Source organism: Podarcis vaucheri (genome assembly GCF_965113315.1).
Source record: "Podarcis vaucheri genome assembly, chromosome: 4".
NCBI classification, from domain to species: domain Eukaryota; kingdom Metazoa; phylum Chordata; class Lepidosauria; order Squamata; family Lacertidae; genus Podarcis; species Podarcis vaucheri.
Window position 1 is genome coordinate 58601672 of NC_138762.1, and position 24256 is coordinate 58625927.

The 24256-nt window shown below is 41.9% G+C and overlaps 2 protein-coding genes across 3 annotated transcripts in view; one reads left to right on the forward strand and one right to left on the reverse strand.

The window, feature by feature from the left end:
• Positions 1–19014, reverse strand: part of TMPRSS3 (transmembrane serine protease 3) — a 38523-nt gene extending 19509 nt beyond the window's left edge. The window contains exon 1 of the mRNA XM_082221238.1: positions 18597–19014. The gene's annotated coding sequence lies outside the window, so the exon portion shown is untranslated. The remainder of the gene's footprint in view (positions 1–18596) is intronic.
• On the forward strand, positions 1146–22445 carry UBASH3A (ubiquitin associated and SH3 domain containing A). Of its 2 annotated transcripts, none has more exons than XR_014219363.1 (14): positions 1146–1626; positions 4641–4694; positions 6525–6711; positions 7270–7468; positions 7926–8095; positions 10533–10741; positions 11550–11655; positions 12704–12812; positions 13563–13685; positions 14797–14889; positions 16225–16369; positions 19925–20042; positions 20664–20770; positions 22082–22221. XR_014219363.1 is itself a non-coding variant. In XM_082221237.1 (14 exons), the coding sequence occupies exons 1-14, from the start codon at positions 1514–1516 to the stop codon at positions 22217–22219; spliced, it is 1860 nt and encodes a 619-aa protein (XP_082077363.1). In that variant the 5' UTR covers positions 1148–1513; the 3' UTR covers positions 22220–22445. The 2 variants fall into 2 exon arrangements, 1 of the variants encoding a protein (XP_082077363.1); XM_082221237.1 differs by having other exon boundaries at positions 1148–1626; positions 19925–20031; positions 22082–22445.
• Positions 22446–24256: the final 1811 nt, after the last annotated feature.

The following is a 24256-nucleotide window of genomic DNA, read 5'->3' on the forward strand; positions in this document are numbered from 1 at the left end:
ATCCTGCTTGTGGTGGAGCAAAGCGCATCTTATAAGATGATCCCTAAATAAAATAACATTTCGGTAACAGAGAAGAGATGTGCTTCCAGGAATACTGGAAAGATAGCAGTGGCAGTTATTTAATCTCTCATACGCATTGAACCAACAGATATTTCCGAGATATGGCATGACAAGTGAAAACAGTTTTCTGCTACTTGAAGACTTGATGCTCCTTGCTACTTCAGTACTTTGATGATACTTCTAGATAATCAGATGATGGAAAAAAAATTGAGTGTTTTTCACCATCTGGGGCTGGTACTCCAACTGTAAACTTTCCTAGAGACATTAGAGATGGTTGTGGCCATCCCTGCCTTAATAACCTCAATAGCTGAGTTATGGTAACACACAGCTGCTCTTGAAAAGGCTTTGTAAACTTTAACTGGTGCAAAATGCTGCCGTCATGTTGTTAGCTGGCACTAGGTGTGCAGTACAGAACATATTATTCTGATTTTGTATGGTCTACTCTGACTGCCCATCTGTTTCCTGGTTCAGTTCAAGAAATTGGCCTGATTTGTACCTTTCAACCCCTAAATCTTGTGGCTCTAAGTGCCTTAAGAACCATTTCCCCCATATGTAACGTCTTGCATGGTCCACTACGTATATGAGACGGTGCTCCATTTGACCCTCCTAAATGAAATTATTTGGGTAGGCATCTTTTGGTTCTCTTTTGTGGCACAAGCTCTATAGAATGTGCCTCCCTATCCTGTCCCAAAGGACGACCTATATGCATCTGGCTTAGCATAGAAGGCTTTGGGCGTAATAAACCTCTTATTATTTGTTTTTCTTTATTTGTTTTCTTGCTCTATGGCTTGGAGAATCACTTTTTAAATTAAAAATGTGGTTTTTAAGTGTGTTTTGCTTATCTTTGGTTAATTGCTTTGTGTTTTTATTGTTTAATTTGGTTGTTGCTAAGGCTGCTTTGTTTCCACCTTTGAAAAAAGTGGGATACAAATCTGGGTAGTCATTCAACTATATTTAACTCATAGTAGACCCATATAACTTAGTAATTAATTTCAATAGGTCTATTCTAAATAAAAAGTATTGGAATACCACCCATATAAAATAAAACAAGCAATTAATATCTCATTAGGCCTCCAAACAAACAAACAAACATCCAGTACTAGAATACCGTTAATGTTGACTCAGTATTTCTTTGGAGTAAAAATAAATTATGACCCAAGAAATGTTGATATAGTTAATTTATATATGTCACAGAATTACATATAGCACTGCAGTATATAGACATTTGCAGCTCACATGGGACCTGTCCTGTGTGTTGTATTCAGTTTTTCCCTTCCAGCCTACTTATAGTAATTGTAAGAGCCACAACATGCTGCAAAAACAGGATATCAGCTTGTGTCAAAAAGATCGGAGGAGGTTTTGAGGTTTTGATTTTTATCTTCACAGACTCTGCCTCCCCACTTTTTCTCTCTGTGTTTGTCTTACATGCATTCCCCAAAGAGAAAGAGAAGAGATGGCAGAGGCCGAGACACCGCTCTACGCAAAGATCTTGAACAAGTACAAAAACAGGACGACCCAGTCCTTACTGGAGCCTCTTTTGGCCGCTGAGTTCCCTGTACACACAGCGTGAGTACCTCTGGAGTTACATTGCCATAAAGCCCTCTCTGATCTGTTTGCAAAGTTTAATCTGTAAGCTAAAAGGCTGTGTGGAGCCATCAACGGAACATCCCCTTCTGTATTGCAGCAAGCTCGGCTCTTGGGTTGGGTATCACAAGAGACTTATGGGTATGCTTAGATTTTCTTTGGCCAAACCTGTTGAAGGAGATTATATGACATAGTTTTACCATAAAGTCATGATGTATTGTATTGACCAGTACGTTGCCGCTGCATATTGTTTCAGATTTGCTATGGCAAGAGCTGTAAGGGAGCCTGAAACCCCAGAATAGTTGGGGGTTGTTTTTGTTTTTGTTTTTATATTGTGATTTTATGTTGTGAACTGCCCTGAGACCTGTGGGTATAGGGCTGTATACTACAACTACTACCACTAATAATAAATGCACTATGAAATAAATGACTCCTGTGGGGAATCTCAGCTCTCAGTGTGCTTAATAATAATGCTAATAGTAATAACTCAAACATTTATAATTTATGTGGCACCTGCAGCTAAGCTCTTGACACAATGTTTTAAAAAGATAGGCCTTCCCTAGTGCCTTGCAATGAGCTCCCTAATCTAACTCATGGTGCTTAGTCACATCTCGTGGTGGCATTTTGAGGGAGTCCTAGCTGGAGATAGCTTCTTCACAAGCTGGAGCAGTAACCATTTTTGCGGTGACACTGGAACACTGAGATGGAAGGAACAGCAGAAAGCATAGAGCAGTGGTACCTCGGGTTACAAACACTTCGGGTTACAAACTCCACTAACCCAGAAGTAGTACCTCAGGTTACAAACTTTGCCCCAGGATGAGAACGGAAATTGTGCTCCGGCTGCGTGGCAGCAGCAGGAGGCCCCATTAGCTAAAGTGGTGCCTCAGGTTAAGAATGGTTTCAGGTTAAGAACGGAACTCCAGAGCAAATTAAGTTCGTAACCTGAAGTACCACTGTAAGTCCATGTTGCTCACTTGAGAGAGGATAGAAATGTTTAGGGGAGTATACTATGCAATTCACTTTTTTTTATTATGATAACGGCAGCCATGCAATATGTTTCAAATTATGGTTCCCAAATGAGATCTGTGTGTCAGAGTAGCTCAGATTGAATGCTCCATTTGCTTGCTTTTATTCTTTCCTACTGTACTGCCTATATTTATATGCTGTCGTTCTGCCAAAGCACTCAAGATGGCTTACAGTGTAAAACACTGGCTTGTGATTTGAAAGACGTGAGAAAAGGGAACAGGAAAAGAAGTTGCACACGTTCTGAAGTTACACACTCAGGATTTTCTTCTGATCTCTTTTGAAACTTTGTGTCTCTAGTACTTGGATAGCTGTGCTTATTTCTCGTATGAATGGACCTGTTATGATCACACATGAGCAGTGTTTCCCATACACAACATCCGACATGGAAACATTTTGCAGGCTTTCCGCTTTTCAGTGATCCTGTTATGGTGTCTGTAATGGTCATCTGGCACGTAGAAATTAATCAGGTTAAATGTTTCAGGGAGGTAAAGTGATGGAGAAAGCTTCACCAGTTTAATGTCTTCATGTCAGGCTGCTTTTAAAGTCACAGGAACAAAACCATGAAGAGAGGGAAGAGAATGAGACCCAGAAGAGTGGGTGTAATGTTTAAGCATATAAGGTTGCAACATTTAGTTGATTAAAAAATATTCACATAGATTTAAAAGTTTCCCCAGTTAAACAGGAAATAGATTTTTAAACTTGAACTATTTTTAACATCATTGCTTACCAAAGTAAACCACAACAGCACAGGAGATGGAGATTGTACCTGAGAAGAGGCGCTCCCCTTTCCCTGTCATGTCTGCCTCTTTTAACCAAAACAATGGGTGCTTCTTTCTTCATAATGATAGTTGAGTCACTGACAAATTTGGGAGAATGAAAGTATTATCGACTAGGGGTGAATGAACGTGTCAATTTCGATTTTCTAAGTTTCTCATTTTTCCAATCTTATATTCAGTTCTCCACATTTCTGCTGCAATCTGCAATTATTATTTGCCAAAAAAATCCTAATGAATATTCTTTAGCATTTTACGGTGATTTTCTAATAAACCCATGTTTGTATATAGTTTTGATTAATATATACATTTTTGCAAGCCATTTTCCCGAATAGAAAGCATTTTTGTTATTTTTCACTAATGTATGTGGGTTGGTTTGTTTGATTTTGCACATTCCTCCCTATTGTATGCATTTTAGTACATATTATTTAACTGGAGAACTTAATCGTAAAATTCTGGGAACTGTGAATTTTGAGAGATACCTGTGTTTCAGATTCTCTAATTGTTCGAAAACTGCAAATTAGATCATCTCTTATTAAAACATGGAATAAATTGGATTTCTCATCCATCTCTATTATCAATTCACGAGTCCGTTCTCTACCTCCTATCAGTCCAGCTGCCAAGGCCACATACACACAACTTCTCTGTCTCAGCAAAAGCCGTATTTATCCATTGTAAGCTTCTCTGTGGACTAGGGATGGGGAATATGTGGCTCCCAAGATGTTGTTAGACTACAACTCAATTTTGCTTGACCATTGCCCATACTGGCTGGGGCAGATGGGAGTCAGAGTCCTACAAAATCTAGAGGCCTACAAAAGCACACCTTTCTACTGCTGTTATCCCATTTTTGCTCATCATGTCTGTTTGGGGGTTTGCTGAATCTCATAGTTTTGTGTGTGTGGCCGGGTTGGAATAGCAAAACTGATCAGTTAATGAATCAAAACCCATTATGGCAAATCAACTACAATTTCTTTATTCAGGTGAAAGTCCTGGTGTTTGGAAAGTGGAAAATCTAACAACTTGTTAAAATGCAAGATAGGCAGCCATATTCTTGGTTTCAGAATCTAAATTTAGTCGATGTAGTAAGTCATTATGTTCAGAAAACTTTCCCACAGCCAAATACCAGAAGTGCAGCATACTGTTCAAGTGTGATTGTGGCTTTGTTTTCACATAGTGGGTTCATTGTACTTTCCTCAGGCTAAAAGCTCTGGCAGCTACTGGGCAAAAGTCAGCAGAAGATGCCGCAAAGTGGTGAGTGTGCAAAAGCTGTACTTCTCAATGACATGAATTAGAAGGTATTGTTCTATCTTTTGCGGGGGGGGGGGTGTTTCCTCCTAACACTGTACCTGACATTGTAGGAAATGATGCTACAAAATCGCAGCAAACTCAAATATATATTTCAGCAATGGAATGAGAAAATTCAGTATGGCAGCATGTTAGCTTTGCTAATAATAATAATAGTAAATTTTATTTATACCTCCCCGGCCAGAGCCAGGCTCAGGGCGGCTAACACCAGTAAAATTACAGTAAAAACATAATAGGGGAAAAAACCAATTTAAAATACAGGTTAAAATGCAATTTAAAATGCAGCCTCATTTTAAAAGTAGCCCATAGATCAAAACCATAAGGGGAGGGAAACATAAGGGTCAGACTGAGTCCAAACCAAAGGCCAGGTGGAACAGCTCTGTCTTGGAGGCCCTGTGGAAAGATGTCAAGTCCCGCAGGGCCCTAGTCTCTTGAGACAGAGCATTCCACCAAGTCGGGGCCAGTACTGAAAAGGCCCTGGCCCTAGCTGAGACCAATCTAACCACCTTGAGACCTGGGACCTCCAAAATGTTGTCATTTGTGGACCTTAATCCCCTGGCCCTGAGCCTTCTTCCCTTGGGGATTCCCCAGCTGCTGCCTCCCACCATTCCTCTGCAACCAGGCAGTGAATGACTATGGTGACTGGTCTGTTAGGGCAAATGGCGCTCTGCCCCACCAACCTCAATCAGTTCCAGCCAGCAGTACAACCTCTTTTAGGATGGCGGACACCACACCATCCTGCAATGAAATGTTTACCACCCCCTGAGCCCAACTATTCTTCACCACCTCTGCTGAAAAAAGAAACTGGTGGGGAGTTTCCCCACCACTTTGAGATCACATCCTTCCTTTCTACTTTGGTGATTGCTCGTAGCCGAGTAAGATTGTCTTCCATAAATATGGTTTTAAAAGTGAGTCCATAAGTGACTGTGAGGCCAATTCTGGACTCACACATCCTTCCACAGTGGGGACATAAGTTTCCAGGTGGGAGTTGATCATGGTGAGGGTTTTTCAAGCGTGCCTTCCTCTTAGTGCATTTCTCCCTTTCGTCCTGAGTTCGAGAGTCTTCAGAACCCATGACCCCTTTGGTAAAGGCTGTTCTCTAACTGGAGCACTCGCAGGCCACTGTTTCCCAGTTGTTGGTGTTTATACTTCCTTTTTTAAGATTTGCCTTGAGAGAGTATTTTAACCTCTTTTGTTGACCACCAGCATTACGCTTACCATTTTAAAGTTCAGAATAGAGTAGTTGCTTTGGAAGATGATAATCAGGCATCCGCACAACATGAGCAGTCCTACGAAGTTGATGTTGAAGAATCATTGCTTCGATACAGGTGATCTTCGCTTCTTCCAGTACACTGGCATTATTTCGCCTGTCTTCCCAGGTGATGTGTAACATTTTTCGGAGACACCATTGATGGACACTTTCAATGAGTTGGAGATGTAGTTTACTGCTCACAGAGCTACAGTTCTCAGCAATCTTAAAATAATTATGGTTCCCAGGATTTGGGGGTGGGGAGCCATAGTGTGGGTGTGACCTGTATGTTAAAAATGCCCTGCATCAGGTCCAGCACATACACGAGGAGAGGTGAAGCAGCTGCCTCAGGCAGCAGAAGCCCCCAAGGCAGTGCCCCTGCAATTACTGCCAGAGAAGTGGTGCCAGCATGTGTGCCAATTTCTGGTGAGATCACTTTGTACCACCATGTAGCCTATGTACATAAAGTGTGAATCAGCTCTTGCAGAAGACCGTCATAAGTTTATAACTTCATCTCTACATTGTAGGTTGCATTCTCACTGCAACGATCCCTCACTGGAAGACCCAATCCCTCAGGAATATGCCCTTTATTTGTGCCCAACGGGTGCTTTGAATGACACACTGATGGAATTTTGGAAAGAAAGCAAAAACCAATGTGGGAAAAACAAAGCCCATGAAGTTTTCCCACACATCACACTTTCTGAATTCTTTACGGTGAGTAAACAAAGTATTTATTGTGATGACAATGACTGAAGTCTCTTGATTTAAGCCAAGATCAGCCCCAGAACCTGTTTGCAGTGCTTGCCATTTTTTAATTCATCCAGTTTTACTTGGTTGTGTGCCTTGTTCTCATCATCTTAAGTGTGCCATTCCATCTATTTCCAGTGTTCAGGAATGAGTGTTGTTTCTTGCTTAGCCAAAAAAATACCACCGATTTACAAGAGGAAGGTAACAGACAACCTGGAGAAGCTCCAAAATTTACAGAAGTGCCAAAAGAAAAAGAAAAAACCCTTTGGGTGGGGGACTCTAAAGGGAGGGGGCTAAAACTGGCTAATATGGAATTAGCATACTCAGTGACCCTGAAAGGTCAACTGAACATTTTGAGAGCGTGTGGGAAAGCAGGTGGGTGGGTGACCGTAATGGAGTCTTTTGGAAGAGGAAATGGCTGGCTGAAACACTTCACTGCAGAGTTTTGTTGCAGATCTCACTTGTAAATGGTGCCTGTGGCAAGGAGGTCCATTGAAAACCTGTAACTGATGGGTTTTATTTCAGTGTGAAGACCAAAAAGTTGATGGCTTGTACGAAGCCTTGAAAAGAGCAGGCGACAGGTTCTCTGGTTACTTCCCGGCAATCATTTCCTTATCACTACACTCCTCCAGCACCTACATTGGCTTCTTCGTTAGCGACGGCCCTGCAAATGTCCTCAAGTCATTTGCTGCAGCTTTTGCTTCAGAGGCTATTGTCTTAGCAGGTAACTACTTTGACAAACTCGTTGTCACTGTTGAGATTTTCCCTGTTTCATGTTGGCACACATAAGCAGAGAAGCTGCCCTCTCCATTTCAATTTCACGAAAAGTTCTGCATGAGTTTGCATATTGTACAGGTCGTCTTTTTTCTGACATCAAGCAGCATCAGGAACCCCCTTCTTGTGTGTAGTTTTGTGAGTGCACTGGAGCCTGCAGGGGTGTAACTGCTTGTGTGTACTAAGGCTGCAATTCTACCCACTTACCTGGAAGTAAATCCCATTGAATTCAGTGGGTAGACACCCATAGGATTGCACCATAAATTGGAGCTATAATGCATTTTTTTAAAATGACTTTTTTCAGCGTAGTAAAAAAAAAGTTATAGAATACAACTCTGGGAATAATAGAATGAAAACTAATTTCATCCTTCAATACTATTTGACAGTTGTTGTTGTTGTTGTTGTAGATTGCTGTGTAAAACCTTCAACAAAGCAGCTCCATCTTACATTGGCCAACAAATTTTACCCTCACCATCAAAAGACTTTGGAACAACTGGCGAAATCGGTCAATTCTAAGCAAAGCTGCCAGTGGACAGCAGTTCTGTATTCCAGAGATATGCGCTTTGTACATTACCAGGTGTGTACACTACAAGATACTGAGGATGTGCACTGACCATAAGGCTTTCCTTATATCTATATCTGTAGTTTTGGAAAGTAGATTGATCTGTTTTGGATCCTCTCTGTGTCTTTCCAGTTCAATTCATTATTTGGAATCAAATTAGATCTGTTAAAAACAAAGTCCAACTATGACCCCCAATTCAATATTATGGGGTATCTAAAAATGGCTCTACCCATCCCCCAATCACATAAGTGGGTGAAATTTGCAGGCACAGCAACCCCTTTTGAGTGGGTTAATTGTAGGCAGATACGTTCAGGGGTTTGATTCAAAGCACATCTAAAGTTTAAAATTTTTAACAATAGAAAAGCGTATAACTTTTTAAATTTTCTGTTAGTAGTGGATGGAATTTGCTAGCAATGTCGCCCCATCTGAGGAAATGGCACTTGCAGAATTTCAGATTAATAGCTGCAGTTGTCTTCCTGCAAGTGCAGGCTTTACTCTTTCAGGGTGGGTACTAAATGAATAATAGGATGTAGAGATGAGAAAGGGGCATGGATCTAGGAAAGACTAGGCTGGGTAAAGTGCAATCCCTCAGGAAGGACTCTGTTATTCCAAGAGGAAGAAAATGTTTTGTTTATTATTACATTAGGTATTTTGTGTTTTTATCCTATAAGCTGCCCTGTGGTCCTTGGATGAAGGGCGGTATATAAATTAAGTAAATAAATAAATAAGGCTTGTTGGGGAATGGGCTTCTGACACAAACGCTAGGATTTGGAGGGAGATATCTCTATTTACTTGCATAAATCCACATGAAAAACAAACAGTGTTTAATTCCCTCTTCCACATTGCTGTGATTTGAATGTCTGGGGGAAATAATTCACTGTGTTTAAAAGCTAGACCTGTCCATCAAAATGAACGATCTGTCACCTCTCCAACCCATTTCCTCCCCTCTCAAGCTCTGGACATTTCCCTAGTTTTGGTTTTCATGTGTGCTTTTGGACAGCTGAAGCCACTTGGAAGCTTAAAGAGTCTCTGAGTTAAAAGTGTGGTTCAACTCAGAAATGTGAGAAGACTCTCTGAATAAATTAACAGCCATACTAGATATCTTACTCTTTGAAATTGGAAAAAACTTTCTGTGGGTGTTTAGTTGGTTAGATATAGAGTGCTCACCTTCGTGATAAGCTTTTGGCAATGCATCGCTTTATTTTCATTCACGAAACAGAAATATATCCTTTCTTTTAGTCTGGCTATGTGGCATTCTACTCTGAAAAGTCATTTTGCATGCCAGGAATTTTCTTGGAGAGCCCCAGATCCCTTGCACAAAAGAGAGGCCTCAGGTTCCGAAATTTCCTAACAGTGTTTATGCCAGGGTTTCTCAGACCACTGATAGATATAGCACTAGAGGTAGCTGAAAATTTCAATTCAGTTCACATTTAAGGGAATTTGCACACAATGTGTGAACCACAACACAAATTTGCACTTCTCTGAATTTTGCAGTGCAGTTCTCCAGCCAAGTAAAGTGTACAAAATGCATATGTGGGTGTATAAATGTGTATATTAGTGAAGGTAACATGCAAAAAACAACAACATTGTATTAGGGGAAATTGCTTTTAAAACTGGTTTATTAAGCAAATGTGTGCAAATCTATGTATTCTAGGAGAATATTGCACTAAATTGCTGGTGAATTTTCATGAGCACTTTTTTTAAAAAATGCTAATTGATATTGAAATGTGGGGAATTGAAATTAATATTTGGAAAACTGAGAAACTGAGATAAATAAAAAAATGACATATTCACCCATCCCTGGTTTTTTTTTTACTCCCACCCGTTTTTCTGAATTAAAGCTGCACTTTAGCCTTATACCAAAAAAGATCTATTTTTAGTGTGCATTGAGTGAATATACAGAGAAGAATATATGAAAGGCAGAGGCAGGTTGCTGTGTGGGGTAGAACCTCTATGTTAGCTTCTTAGCAAATGCATCATTGTAGCTTACCAGGAGGGAAAGGGGTCAGGTGTCAGAGAGGTCAGTACAGTGCAAATGCCCTGACAGAGGAACTGGTTTGGTTCTGTCAGTGCATTTGCACTGCACCAACGACCTCAGCCCTCTCCGGTCCAGGAAACAACAGTGACCCACCAGCTAGTGCAGCGGTTTCACCCTTCTTGGTGAGTTGCTCAGCTGAAAAAGGCTTTTAACCTTTTTGTGATAAGCAGCTGTTTTCCATGACACATCATACTAACATAATCAGATCATCGCAGTTATACCATGGACAGTAAAGCATGTGAGCTTCTCTTTCATTGAGCCCTAAGGTTTCTCCTGTTACAAATATAAACTGATTCAATGTCTCAAATAAAGTTGAAGCAGATGTCAGCAATGTCTCTGCTTTTCCTGGATCTGACAAAACGTCTCTCACATTATTGTTCTCCTCTTTAAAAAATAATAATCAAATTCTCTTAGCTTTTGAGGGCCCTGTTCCAGTATAAGCCTCAGAACATTGATGAACTGATGCTGAATGTTGGGGATCTGGTTTATGTTGACCGGGCAAAGCAAACAGAAGTTTGTGAAGGCTGGGTGATTGGCATCTCCCACAGAACTGGGTGCCGGGGATTTGTTCCTGAAAATTACACAGAAAAAGCCAACGAGTCAGATACCTGGGTCAAACATAGGTTAGTATTACTGAGCTTCAGATTTTTTTATGGCATATGTGCAAACTATTCCATATCATTCTCCACTTGTATAAGAGTTGAGTTGTATTACCCTTCATTTTTAGTTATTAAATCAACCCTGTGCAGATTGATCACTGTATAATAGACAATAATGTAGTATTCCACCATGCTGCATAAGTGCCGGAAAAGCAGCATAAGTTCAAGAATTATTAGCAAAGCAGCCAACAAATAGAACTGGGTCCAGACTTTGCATCCCTTATCTTTAGCATGTCATTGCAGGCTCATACAGTCATATGTCAGGTTGTGAACGTGATCCGTGCAGGAGGCATGTTCGCAACCTCTTACTAAGCACTCTAGAGGCTAGCATTATCTTTCTCAGACCTAGACACTAACACAGTCTTTCTAACAAGGTCCTTCTAACTCCCACACTCAGCTTGAATATTTGTAAATAAACAGATGTCACACAACCACCATACATCTCCATAAATCACAAGGAAAGTGGCACTTTAAGAGGCTGCCCTCTTTACTATGTAAGAAAATTGTGAGTACAATATAGCAAATACCCCTGGAAATATACATTGGCTATATTCAAAGATTATCTGTTTCTACAATCTGCCATATTGTTATTTAGAGAACCATTGTGGGCTCAACCTTCTTTGCAGAGATCAGTGGGTTTGGTCAGCCTGGGGGTGGCCTTAATGTCACATAGCGTGGACTTTGTGTTTGGTTTCAAAAAGAAGCGTGAGCCTGGATTGCTCTACTGTTTTATTATCCCTCTCAGTCATTGGCATCCAACTTTCTTTTACAGAGAATATATGTTCACTCTGCATTCTAAGAATAAAAATGAGTCTTGCAATAAACTGAAAAACCCAAATCCTTTGCCAAGAAATGCAGGCAAAACACTTCCTCTTCAGGTAACTGGCTTTTGAATGTCTTCATCCTATGGAGTGTGCATGAATGCTAGTGTAAGAAAAGCTGCTGTACAAAATAGGTTTGCGCAAGTAAAATTTTGTACAGTTTTGGGGTTTCACCATCACATGGAGTGTAACATTAAGAAACCTGCCTAGGCAGAAGGATTTCTGTTTTCAGAAGTAAACCAGTTTTCAAAAGCTTGGGGAAGAGATAGGGAACCTGTGGCCCTATGGGTGCTGTTGGACCTCAATTCCTATCACCCCAGACAGCATGGCTGATGGTCAGGGGTGATGGGAGCTGTAGTTCAACATCTGGAGCACCGCAGGCTTCCTATCCCTGCCTCAGGGCTCTCTTATACATTATATTCAGATCTCCACAAGGCAAACAGTTGTTGTAGTTGGCGTGCGAAAGCATGTTGCTTTAATAGACTGCTTTGTACTCCTAGACTATGTCATCTTTTGGTGGATTTATCATAAAAGCAACCCCAAATTCAGAATGGAGAAGAAGAATCGGCATTGTGAGAATCTCAACTATCCAGCATATCTAGCTATGTTACAACCACTAGCCATGATAGCTAAATGTGAACATCATGTTCAGAGGCAGCAAGCATCTCACCCTATTTGTGAGCCTCTTAGAAGCAGCTGGTTAAATTCTGCTGGGGACAAAATGTGGTTCCCCCCAGATGTTGTTGGATTCCAACTACCATCAACCCAAACCAGCATGGACAATGGCCAGGAATGATGAGAGTTGTATTCCCCAGCAACTAGAGGCTCAGAGATTCCCCAATCCTGCTACACTATATAGGCCAGACTTTTTGATTTAACATGGAAATTCCTACATTCTTACCACGATCTGAACTTGCACCATTTGTCCTAGTGACAAGAGTGTCAGTGCCACTGGTTGATGCACTTAAAACTTATAGAGGTGTCATTTTGTAGAGGCTATGCCAGTGCAGCATGGTGTGAATAATACTTCTGCTCATTTAAACTTCTGGTTATCTAAAAGTTTCTGTCATTTTAATGAGCAGAGTTGTAATGCAATTTCTTCCAGCTCCCTGGGAAAAGCACAGTCCCAAGAGGCCTCTTGATTATTCGCCACGGAGAAAGGGTAGATCAAGTGTTTGGGAAGTCTTGGCTCCAGCAGTGTTTTGATGCAGATGGTAAGTAGAAGGTTGGGGATCTGATACAGAAGATTTGACCTAAAGCAATGTAGCATATTAACAGTAATGAACAAACAAAAATGATTAGCCCATCTGCTCCCTGGAAACCCTGTTGAGAATGGAAATGATCTCTCTGTGAGTTCCCAAGTTGCCTTGAGTTTGAAATGGGTTAATCATGAATTAATAAAGCAGCATTTTCAGGGGCTGTGCATCTTATGCGTCAGACTCTAAAATCAGTAAACGTGGGCTAAGGTAGGGTCTGGAAATCAAGCCTTATGAGGAACAGTTGAAGGAGCTGGGTATTTTAGCCTGAGGCGATATCAGATAGCCATCTTCACATATCTAAAGTGCTGTCACATGGAAGATGGAGCAAGCTTGTTTTCTCCTGCTCTGGAGGGTAGGACTTGAACCAATGGATTCAAGTTACAAGAAAGGAGATTCCAAGGTTGTGGACCCTCCTTCATTGGAGGTTTTTAAGCATAGGTAGAGTGGCCACCTGTCATGGATGCTTTAGTTGAGATTTCTACATTGCAGGGGGTTAACCTAGATGACGCTTGAGGTCATTTCCAACTCTACAATTCTATGATTCTATTACTCTATTAGATGGGTGGGGAATTGAGATTGTAGTAGTGGTGGCATTCTAAGGACACCTAGGCCATAATGGATTAAAAGCAAACCTAAGAGAAATAAAATTAGATTTCCTGTGGATGTTCTGGCATTAGTTGTAAAAGCATTCTGAATTTGTTCCAGGAAAATATCATCGAGCTGACCTCAATTACCCCACCAGTCTACCAAATCGAAGAGATAGCATCAAGAACTTTGAATATGATCCTCCTTTATCATGTTGTGGTATTTTCCAGTCTAGACTAATAGGTAAGCTAAACAGAAGTTGGGACAACAGAAAGAAGGGCTTGGTGGTTCAGATTTTCCATAGACAATCAGAGACCATGCTGGCAGTAGCTTTCCAGAACTGTAAGGTGGACATGGCATCTCACCATGAAGGTATCCAGCCACAATGAGCTTGTCCACCATAACAGAATTTAAGTCCAGTGCATATTGGATAACACAGGTGTCCTCAATCCATGATCTCATTCTCATTAATGACAGCAAAGTTTCTCACCAGAAATTAGCATCTCGTTTAACCAGAAGCCTGCATGAACCAAACTTTGGTCAAAACTTAAACAAGCAACTACTTCTTGGCAACACTGCCAGATGTATCTTGGTGCCTTTTGCCGAACAGGTGGAAGATCTTGGTCACGGAGAAGGGCGTTGCTCAGGGCTGGCCAAAGATATATTGAGGCAAAGGACAAGATGCCCACCAAAGTTCAGCACTGGTGATGGGAAAGTGTTCTCCACTTTAACTGAAGACTTCAAGCTAGCTTAGGCAAGCACAGGACCTGGCGTGGTACACACAGCTTTCTCCTCCAAGTGAGGGAAATGGCTGGAGGGCTCGGGAGGAATGGCCTGGGGCTGCTGACCAGCTTTTAAGGCTGAGAATGACCACCTCATTCTATGTAATAATGGTAAGGGCAGCAATGAATTACTGGATAATATAGCATTCTATGAAGCGCTTGTGTGGGCCATGGAACTTCCATTTAATTTTACTTTCAACTTACTTTTGGAAGAGCAACAACATAGCAGCTCACAAGGGCTGTAATGTGGGGCAACACTAGTAGAAAGACAAACAGTAACTCAGAGTTAAACAGAAATAGGTGTGAATATATTTCAGGCAATACAATGGCACCCTTTACAGAATTGTTTAACGAGAATCATAGATTTTGACCCAATTTCCGCAAAGACTCTAGTCTTCTTCATTGCTTCTTAATTCAGAAAGTATCCTTTGTGAGTCCATCCATTTCAATTGTATATTAGAACACAAAACAATACATATGGGAATGAAAGCCCCCACCCACAATCCATATGAACATGCTTTGAACCCATATTTTCTTTTTGTGAAGGATTTTTTGTGCTTCTTCATTCCCAGGAGAAGCCCTGCTTGAGAAGGAAGTGGTAGTTAGCTGTGTCTACTCTTCCCCAGCACTACGTTGTATCCAAACTTCTCAATATGTATTAGAAGGTAAGTGACCCTTTCTGAAAGAAGGGATGTATGGAACCAATCAAGGCTGAAGTGGTATGCTGGCATCTCAATTGTTTTTAAGGAGAAGCATATTCTCAGGGCCAGTTATACCACTAGGCAAAGTGAGAAAGCCAGTTCAGGCAGTTGATTTGGCTGTTCTGTTGGGCTGCATGCACACCATACATTATGGTTACCAGACATCCATGTTTCCTGGGCACAGTCCCCGGATTTACAAATCTGTCCCCGGACAAAATCCGTCCCCAGAATGTCCCGGGATTTCATTTAATGTCCCTGGATTTATATTTTAAGTGTTGTAGATTTATTAGTAGGGAATGAATGTTGTGTGATTGGTTCAACGGCACAAGACACATCATATGGGGACTTCTGGTGAGGCAAAATGGCGGGTGCCATGGCAGTGAGCAGCTCCTGAAGCCAGCCAGACCGAACTGCGCTACCAGGCTGGCTCTGGGCTGCTGAGACTGCCGCTGCCGAGGGGCAACCTGGGATGCAGAGCGCATCAACTGGGGGAACCACTGACCCCCCTCCATGACCCAAATTGAACCGGGAACGAGAGCGCCCGGCCACCCAGCCAACTGCCCAGCGGCGCTCCAGGGCCAGGAAAACCCTGGAGCCAACGCAGGGAGAAGAGAAGGAGAAGGAAGAGGGAGAAAGAGGAATGAGAAAAAAGAGAGGAGCCCCAACCTTGCCGTCACTGAGGAGAGGTAGAAGAGCCCAGCCCCGGCCCGAGCCTACTCCATGGTGGCTAGCACTCCAAGGGAGCAGGCCGGTGCCCAGATTAAGGCTGCGCAACAGAGGAGACCACAGAAGAGAAGATATAACTTTTTTAAAAATAACTGGTTTTCTCTTTTTTAAAAAGAACTGCCCCTGGATTCTTTGAAAAAAATCTGGTAATCTTACCATACATATAAAGCACATTATGAGTTGTTTATTTTTCTACAATCAAGTGGTATATAAATTTTATGAAATAAATAAAATAAATATTTCCCCCAACAAATCCTGGGAACTGTTGTTTGTTAAGGGTGCTAGGAATTATGTACTGGGGGAAATTACATTTTTCAGGATTCTTTGGGTCTGCGTGCAGCCTTAATTTTTTACTGTGGCATTTTTACTGCTGCAGAGGGAAAACAGAACTGTTTTTCTCAGGGAGAGAAACAGACAGACAAAATAATTAACCTCTGGGACATTACTTATTGCAGATCACACCACATAAGACTTTTCATAAGACTTTTTGAAATGTTTATTGAATGCAAGATTTGGTCTTAAACAGGTTCTATATGATTTTCTTTGTTATAATATTGGCTTTGATTTTTGCAGGGCTTCAACTGGAACAAAAAGCCAAGATTTGTATAGAACCTGGACTCTTTGAATGGACTAAATGGGAGATAAGCACAGTTGTTCCCTCTTTTATGACACAGAGAGAATTGACAGAGGCCAATTACAGTATAGATACCACATACAAGTAAGTGCTACAGTTACAGAAACCCAGTTAGCATATAATACTAAGCCAAACCATGGCTTAGCACAAATGGGTAAACGTACAGGTTTCACTGTACTACTTCCCCCAGTCCTGTTGCTGCCAAGCTGCTCATGGCCAAGCCATGGTTTGGCTTAGCGTTCTGCCTGAACCTCCACCAGCCAAACCACAAGTGGGAAACCAAGAACAAACCTTGGTTACAGCTCACGGTTCATCTGGACTGAGACAAACCATGAGCATGTTTCCAGAATGGTGCCTAAATGTTATGATGTGAGTGACTACCCAGTGCTGAACCAAACACTTCTCTTTATGGTCATCAGAATTAACAGAATGTAGCAAGTGTGCTCTTATTCACTCAGGTAGGATAGTCTCTATTCATTGTCAAATGTACAGTAGTATTAATCATTTAATACTACAGTTGGGAATTAGATGGGAGTACTGCAAGCCAACTTCTAAGAAATTCAGCCCAATTCTATTTGCTCCTGTTGTCATTGTGGTTTAGTGGCTACTACAACATCCTGTGAAAGGCAGACCTGGAAATGGATGCTTCACTTATCTCTGCAAGCATGGAGTAATTCCTTTGCTTGTGTTCCTTGCTAGAGCAAGGCTGTGCTAGTGCTAGAAACTGAGGGCCCACATTTGTGTTGTTGGCCTTAGGACTGGAGCAAGAGAAGAAAACCCATTCCTTGCTTCTGCCCAATGGAAAGCCAGTTGTTGGCTGATAAACATTAAAGTTGCCTTTATGCCTTGCTTATGTACTTTCCGAATGCATCTAGATGGTGACTGCTGGAAACAGAATTTTAGATGAATTAGATCATTGGTCTGATCCAGCAGGGCTGTTCTTAAGTGCTTAAGTCCTATGTGTCTAAGTGATGCCCTTCTTTATTTAACTTATTTATTATTTAGGAAAATGTCTACAGAGTATCCCTTAACTGTAAGAAAATCTATAAGCTGCTGCTGAAGAGGCAGCACCAGTGGCTGGAACAAGCAAGTGGTATGGTGTAAGGGGAGGTAATTGAATCAAGGAGACAGGGACGTGGGTGGCACTGTGAGTTAAACCACAGAGCCTAGGGCTTGCCGATCAGAAGGACGGCGGTTCAAATCCCCGCGACGGGGTGAGCTCCCATTGCTCGGTCCCTGCTCCTGCCAACCTAGCAGTTCGAAAGCATGAAGTGCAAGTAGATAAATAGGTACCGCTCTGGCAGGAAGGTAAACGGTGTTTCCGTACACTGCTCTGGTTCGCCAGAAGCGGCTTTGTCATGCTGGCCACATGACCCGGAAGCTCTACGCCGGCTCCCTCGGCCAATAAAGCGAGATGAGTGCTGCAACCCCAGAGTCGGTCACGACTGGACCTAATGGTCAGGGGTCCCTTTACCTTTACCTTATGGTGTAAGGGGAGGTCATTGAATCAAGGAGACAGGGTCTTCTTGGGCTTCGGCACCTAAGGCCAACTCTATGCTCTGTTACAGTATGCAGACAAGAGCGTAGAAATAAGCTCTTCCAGTGCAATAAACCAATGCCTCTTTTAATGAGCTGGACAGCAGAAGGGAAGTGTAGTCTTGTCTCATTGCAACTAGGGTTTGGGGGGAGAGGGGCAGGAATAAACCAAGATCTCTTAAATCAATGAGGTTGATAGTACTTCCGTTATAGTGTATAATGTTGTCATATGACTAAGCTTTATTTGCCCAAGGGCCATGTTATCTCTTAGGCAGCCAATACTCTCTCATGTATGTACTCTGAGGCAGACACGTAGACACAGGCACACTGTGTCCCCCACCTCCCAGCTGCTTCATTCCCCCTTCCATTCATTGAATGATCAAACTGAAGATCAAGGAGGGGGTGATTTGCATCCCCATCCAAGCACTGGGCCTCACTTATCCTAGCACTATGTGTACTTTCTTTTATTTTCATTTTGCCACTGCTGCTAAAATTGGTGAGGTCTTCAGAGAGGCAAGGAAAAATGGCTCGGGGATCCAGACCCCCAAACTACCCTTGATCTAGGCTAGCTGCAGAATATATCAAAGTAAAGGTAACACATTTCAAAACGAAATACAGAACAAGCAAGTTTTTGGGAAGAATCAAGAGCAGTCGCTGCTAGTGCAGTGATGGGCATTGGTGGAGACACTTAAGAAGCAAAGCAGCTTGGATTCTATGTTTAATCACATTTCTGAACAATAATACCATATATTATAGGTACAAAAAGTTTGCATACTTTGTAAGAAGTAGTTATTCTTGCACTTTCATCAACCGTGCTTAGTCTTCTCTTTCTTAACCCTCTGTGGCAATGGAGTTCTGTGGTTCAGCGCAGTTTGCAAAACCTCAAACAGAACAGGAAACAATAACGAGCACAGGATCGATTGTAGCCTCGTAGCTTCCTCTTGGAGTCCTTTTGGCAAAAGGCTGCGGTGAATGATTCAACTGTGGAAATTGTTCAGCTGATAAAAAAAATGACTTGGGCTGACCATATGTGTGCTCTGGGAGGGGGTGAGAAAACAACTCTTATCTGTTTGTTGTATGACTCAGCGCAGAACAACATTCTCAGCTTTAAAGGGAGTTGTTAGCAAAATCATCCCCCTCCCCTTTTATCAAAAGCAGTTTTACAACAATGTTATTTTCCAACCCCGGGCACCTTGGAAGGATAGAAAATTGATTACTAAAACAAAATAATAAAATAAATAAATCTTATAGAGGGTTTTTGGGGGGCAGGGGGTACAAATCCAAACAAATTCTATATTTCAGTGACCTCAGGGCAGCATGTTTTGCTCATCAAATCCCATAAGGTTGCGAGGAAGGCTTGCTGGAAAAATACTTTTCTTTGTTGTTTGTTCCCCTTATCAAATCAATCAATTTATTACCACCAATAGACCAAAACACAGGAATCTCAGAGAAAAACAGATTCAAAAGGGTAACATAAAAACTTTTATATAAAGCTACAATAATTTCAAGCTAGTCCCTGAAGATGCTGTTTCAGATGCTGGGGTTTTCTCTTGTTCTCACCACTACTGATAGAAATTTAGGCACTAACAGCAATACTTTTGGGGTTTTATCTTCCACCAAATCCATTACAAAACAGAAGGACATGTTCTATAGATTCTACCCCTTGATTATAAAAGGGGCTTCCCTTTATAACTGCTGATCAGCTACATCAAGTCTCTTTCAAAGGTGATGAAAGTACCTCTTAAAGGAGGTTGCTGTTACTGCCAGTCAGCTTAGTAGCTACAGCAACCTCCTTTGACTTTTGGCAGGTATCATTCACCTGACAGCATAATGACAGGTGACTTTTGGCAGGTATCATTCACCTGACATGATGATAACAGGTGAGTGGTTCTGCCTACCTGTCAAAGTCGTCCCATACAGGGTTGGGGGAGATAAGGATCTGGCCCACTGGCTAAATACGGTTCCCCACTCATGCTATAAATGAACAATTTCCTAAAACCATCAAGCAGGTTAAGTGATGGAGCCTGGAATGGCATTCAAATGTTCCAAGCCTAACCTTTCCTTTGAGCCAACAAATGTTAACCAATTGGATTTCGTTAACAGGTGTCATTTTCCTCTTTCTTCTCTGATGGCATCCGAAAGCTATGAGGACTATGTGAACAGATGCTCTGCAAGTATAAAACAGATTGTCGGCTCCTGTGCAACCGAAGGTAACTCTATGGTAACTCTTGATTTCATTGCTTTGAATCTTCAAGGACAGAATCACAAGCACAAGTTTGCTATTTAAAAAATGCCTTTATGGCAGCCAAAATATAGGCAGGCTAGAACATATGCAGACCTGAAGGTTCTCAAGCACCACTAGTACTCTTTCAGGGGTGGGAAAACCCTACCAGATGAGCAGGGTATAAATAATAAATTATTATCATCATCATCATCATCATCATCATCATCTCAGTCTAAAGGCCCCATTCCTTTCTCAGCAACCTTCCAGGAGCCACATGGCAATGATGGGAGGGGCCAGAGGCAAAAATGAGCAGAGCAATGAATGTAAATTTTACCTTTCCACTGTAGGCTAGTTTCTACACACACTCCTCATACACCCCTCTTTAGCCTGCATCCAGGCAAGCAAGGGCCATTGCTTGAATGCAAGGGCACATTCCAGCCTGGCAAAAGCACTCAAGGAGGTGCAAAGTAGTGCAAGTGAGATGGGTGGCTTGGGGAGAGTCCAAAAGGCTGGATAAGGAAATGTGGAAGGCTGCATTTGTCCTCCTGCAGCACTGAAGTTCCCCACCCCTGCACTACTTTAATAAACTATTCTAAGGAGATCCCTTTCCGACAATAGGCACCATCCTGGTTGTTGGCCATGGCTCATCTCTAGATTCCCTCACTCGGCCATTACTGGGTCTTCCTGCCAGAAAGAGCGGTGACTTTCCCCAGTTCATTCGAAAGGTAAGGCTCTCTCTTATCTATTCCATTTATATCCCACCTTTTTATCCAAGGAGCTCAAGGTGGCATTTGTGGTTTTCCCTCCCCTCGTTTAATCCCTGCAACTACCCTGTGAAGCAGGTTAGGATGAGAGGCAGGGACTTGTCCAAGCTCACCCCGTGAGCTTCAAGGCCAAGTGGGGATCTGAACCCCAGTCTCCCAGGTCATTTCCCAGCATTCCAACCACACTGGCTTGAAATAACTTGGTTGTTCAGGCTTGTTTGCCCCTATTATGTATGTGCATAATCATCAGAGATTAAGACTTTTTTTGCCATAAGGACCACAGCTCAGTGGCAGAGAAACCCACCCCACCCCACCCCCAAGATCCTGGAGAATCATTGCCAGTGAAAGTCAATGGTACTGAGAAGAACCAGTGGTCTAATTCTGTACAAAGCAGTTTCCTGCCTTTCTGCTCTGCATTCAAAATGTTTGCTCTTAGAAACAGAAGAAGCTGCCTTGTGCCAAATCAGACTGCTTGCTCGCCTAGCAATATTTTTTTATTATTATTTATTCCATGAAATTTAGACACCACTTGATTGTGAAAACAAAAGAAAATCTCAAAGGGGTTTACAAAAAGATAAAACAATAAAATGGGGGGGGATTAATAACCGTACATTAAAACATACAAGTATTAAAACAGATTAAAATTACCTCAGCTTTCTAAGCATCTGTGTGGGCTAGTCTAAAGAAGAATGTTTTTAGCAGGCACCGAAAAGAGTACAGTGAAGGTGTCTGTTTGATGTCAATAGGCAGGGGGTTCGAAAGGGAAGGTGCTGCAACACTAAACAATAAAGTTCTTACAAATGTGGAATGGGTATTATATGGCACCTGTAGTGGTGCCAGTTCAGTCGATCAAAGCAGTTGAGTGTACACATGTGGGTAACAGAACAACAGGATTTCAGGTAGTCAGTCATTACCCTCACCTGATACCTAATCCTTTTAATTTGCAGTCAAGTGAATATGCTTTCCCCCTTACCCTTGAAAATTACTAGAATTTGGCTGACAATATCCTTAGTGCTGTTAGTGAGGAAAGAGGGACCCACAGCATAATTATCAGATCCTCTGAGCCACTTTATGCTGCTGAAATAACCTTCACTCCTTCAAGCCCTTGTGAGCCATTATTTGTTGCTTTTAAACGTCTCGAGCGACTTGCCCCTAACACTCTTGGATAATGAAAACTATTCAGTTACCTCGTGGTGGTGTTGGCTTATATGGGGTAACTTCCTTTCTTGCCCTGAAAAAAACCCCATCTTGAAATCTTTTCTTCTTTACTAGATTCCTTCACTGGGCATGTGTTTCTGTGAAGAGCTTAAAGAAGAGAAGAAATGGCAAATGATGAAGCCACCAGTCAAGATGTTAACCCATGGAGCAAATGCTCCATTCAGTTGGAAGCACAACCTTCCGGATCATTAAGCAATGTTCACTCACTCTAATTGTGGATTTGTATTTTTCTGATTCAACAGAATCTCGCTGTTATTTAAAAACATTGCTCTGCAGGCTGTTTCTTGGTCACAGCAAAATAATGGAATGGAACTTGGGAACTGGCTTTTACATTTTACGTGAAATGCGTTTATGGTTTTTTGGTTTTGTTTCCATCTTTCTTCAACCGAGAAATAAAATCTACACATTTCACTTTTAACTGCATTTCTACTGTAATAAAGAGGAGTGGAATTTCCTCTGATTCCCACACTTGCTTCCATCAAATAACTGCAGCAGTAATTAGATGCGGGAACTGTTAAATGCCTTACAATTCTTTTTATGAAGCAAGAATAAAAGTATTGCTGTTGCTGTTGCAAAAACTGTACATCACTGATAATATCAAGTTCACATTTCAGTTCCGTATCTGCAAGTGATTTTCTGAGTTGGCATTTGTGTGATAAAATCATGACGACTACTTTAGATTCTGTCCTCACTTAAATTCTAAGATGAAGCACTCTGCACACAAACACACACCTTCTCACTTCCATCTATAGACAGCATGTCTTCTGCTGACAAAATTCCATCTTTCCCTAGTCTTCCTCTCCCTTTCTTGCTCTATCACAACAGCAGATGGGAGGCATTCAGGACAGCTCCTGCCTAACAGTCACTTCGGAGTATAGTGTGGATTGGGTCTGGCATATGATTGTTTGCTTTTAAAAGACTTAAGTGCCCTTGATCCACACACCTATTCTTTTATCCACTGTTGCGAGTCCAGACACAATGGAGCCATGGGCAGTGGGGTCGAGGCATAATAAAGTTGCAATAACCACAAAACAACCAACTGGGATTTAAATAGGCCACAAATTTATTGATTACAGATGTCTGCAGGTATCAACCAGGCCAGTTCATTATTTGGCATGGTTAACCAAGGTTAAATATTGCCCTATGATGTGCATTAAATCAAGGCAACCCCTCCAAGGTCACTATTTTGGGGGTGCTATGGCCCATCAGCCCCCTGTCTTGGGTATCCAGACAGAAGCACCTCTCCCTGGATCCCTTTAAGGGGATAACCTGATCCTTTGGAGGCGGGCTATCCTCTGTCCACTTAGACTAAGGATCCTGCCCAATGCTGATCTGCAACCTCCATTCTCCCCCAGCTGGCAGTATGCAGTACTTGCCAATGGTAAAATAAGCTTGTGCAGGTTTTCGAAACACTAAAAAACCCTCCAAAAACCAATTTACTGAAGGCAATAGTGGAATGTGTGTACACATTATGGGCAACTGAGCCTCTCTCAAGTTCTTAGACTAGGGTGGAAAACCTGTAAGCCTTCAAATGTTGCTAGACTACAATGCCCATCATCCCAAACCACTGGCCAGGCTGGCTGGGGCTGATGGGAGGTTCCCCATTTTAGTCTTCAACAACACCTTTCTCATGTCACCCTCTGGGGGAAAGCTGTCTATCTCTGTTTCTTTTTTTTTAAGCTGCCATGGGCTGCTCCCAGATGACCTGTTTACTGGGCATTCATTCTGATTTGTTTATAGGAAGGTTATACAATGCTGCATCAAACAATCCCACACTTTTCAGTCCATTCCCCTATTAATTTCCCTTCTGCAAAAAGTCCAATTTTTTAAAGCAGGTTTGCTGCTCAAGAGTTCCAAGTTTACTTTTGTTGCATAACATGATTTTGCTGATATGCTCTTGAATCCCACTCACAAAACTGTGACTGTCTGGAAGTGCCTTAGAATATCATTAAAGAGGTTTCTGCTCTGCTGCTGGTTAGTATTTCAACCCTGGTCAGGTCAGAGAGAACTGCCAAAATAGCTACACAGTGCCTCCTCTGTAAGGGCCCTGCGCTTTCTCTCAACAAAGCATGCATCTTCTTTGGGGTTTTATAATCATATTCTTCTGGAAAACCCTACAAGCGAGTATCTCACATGTGCTTTATACATCATTTCTGAGAAGCAGACTATGGCCTCAGGGCTGGCTATGGCCTCATTTGGCTGCCAGAGATAGAACAGAAAATGGCACAC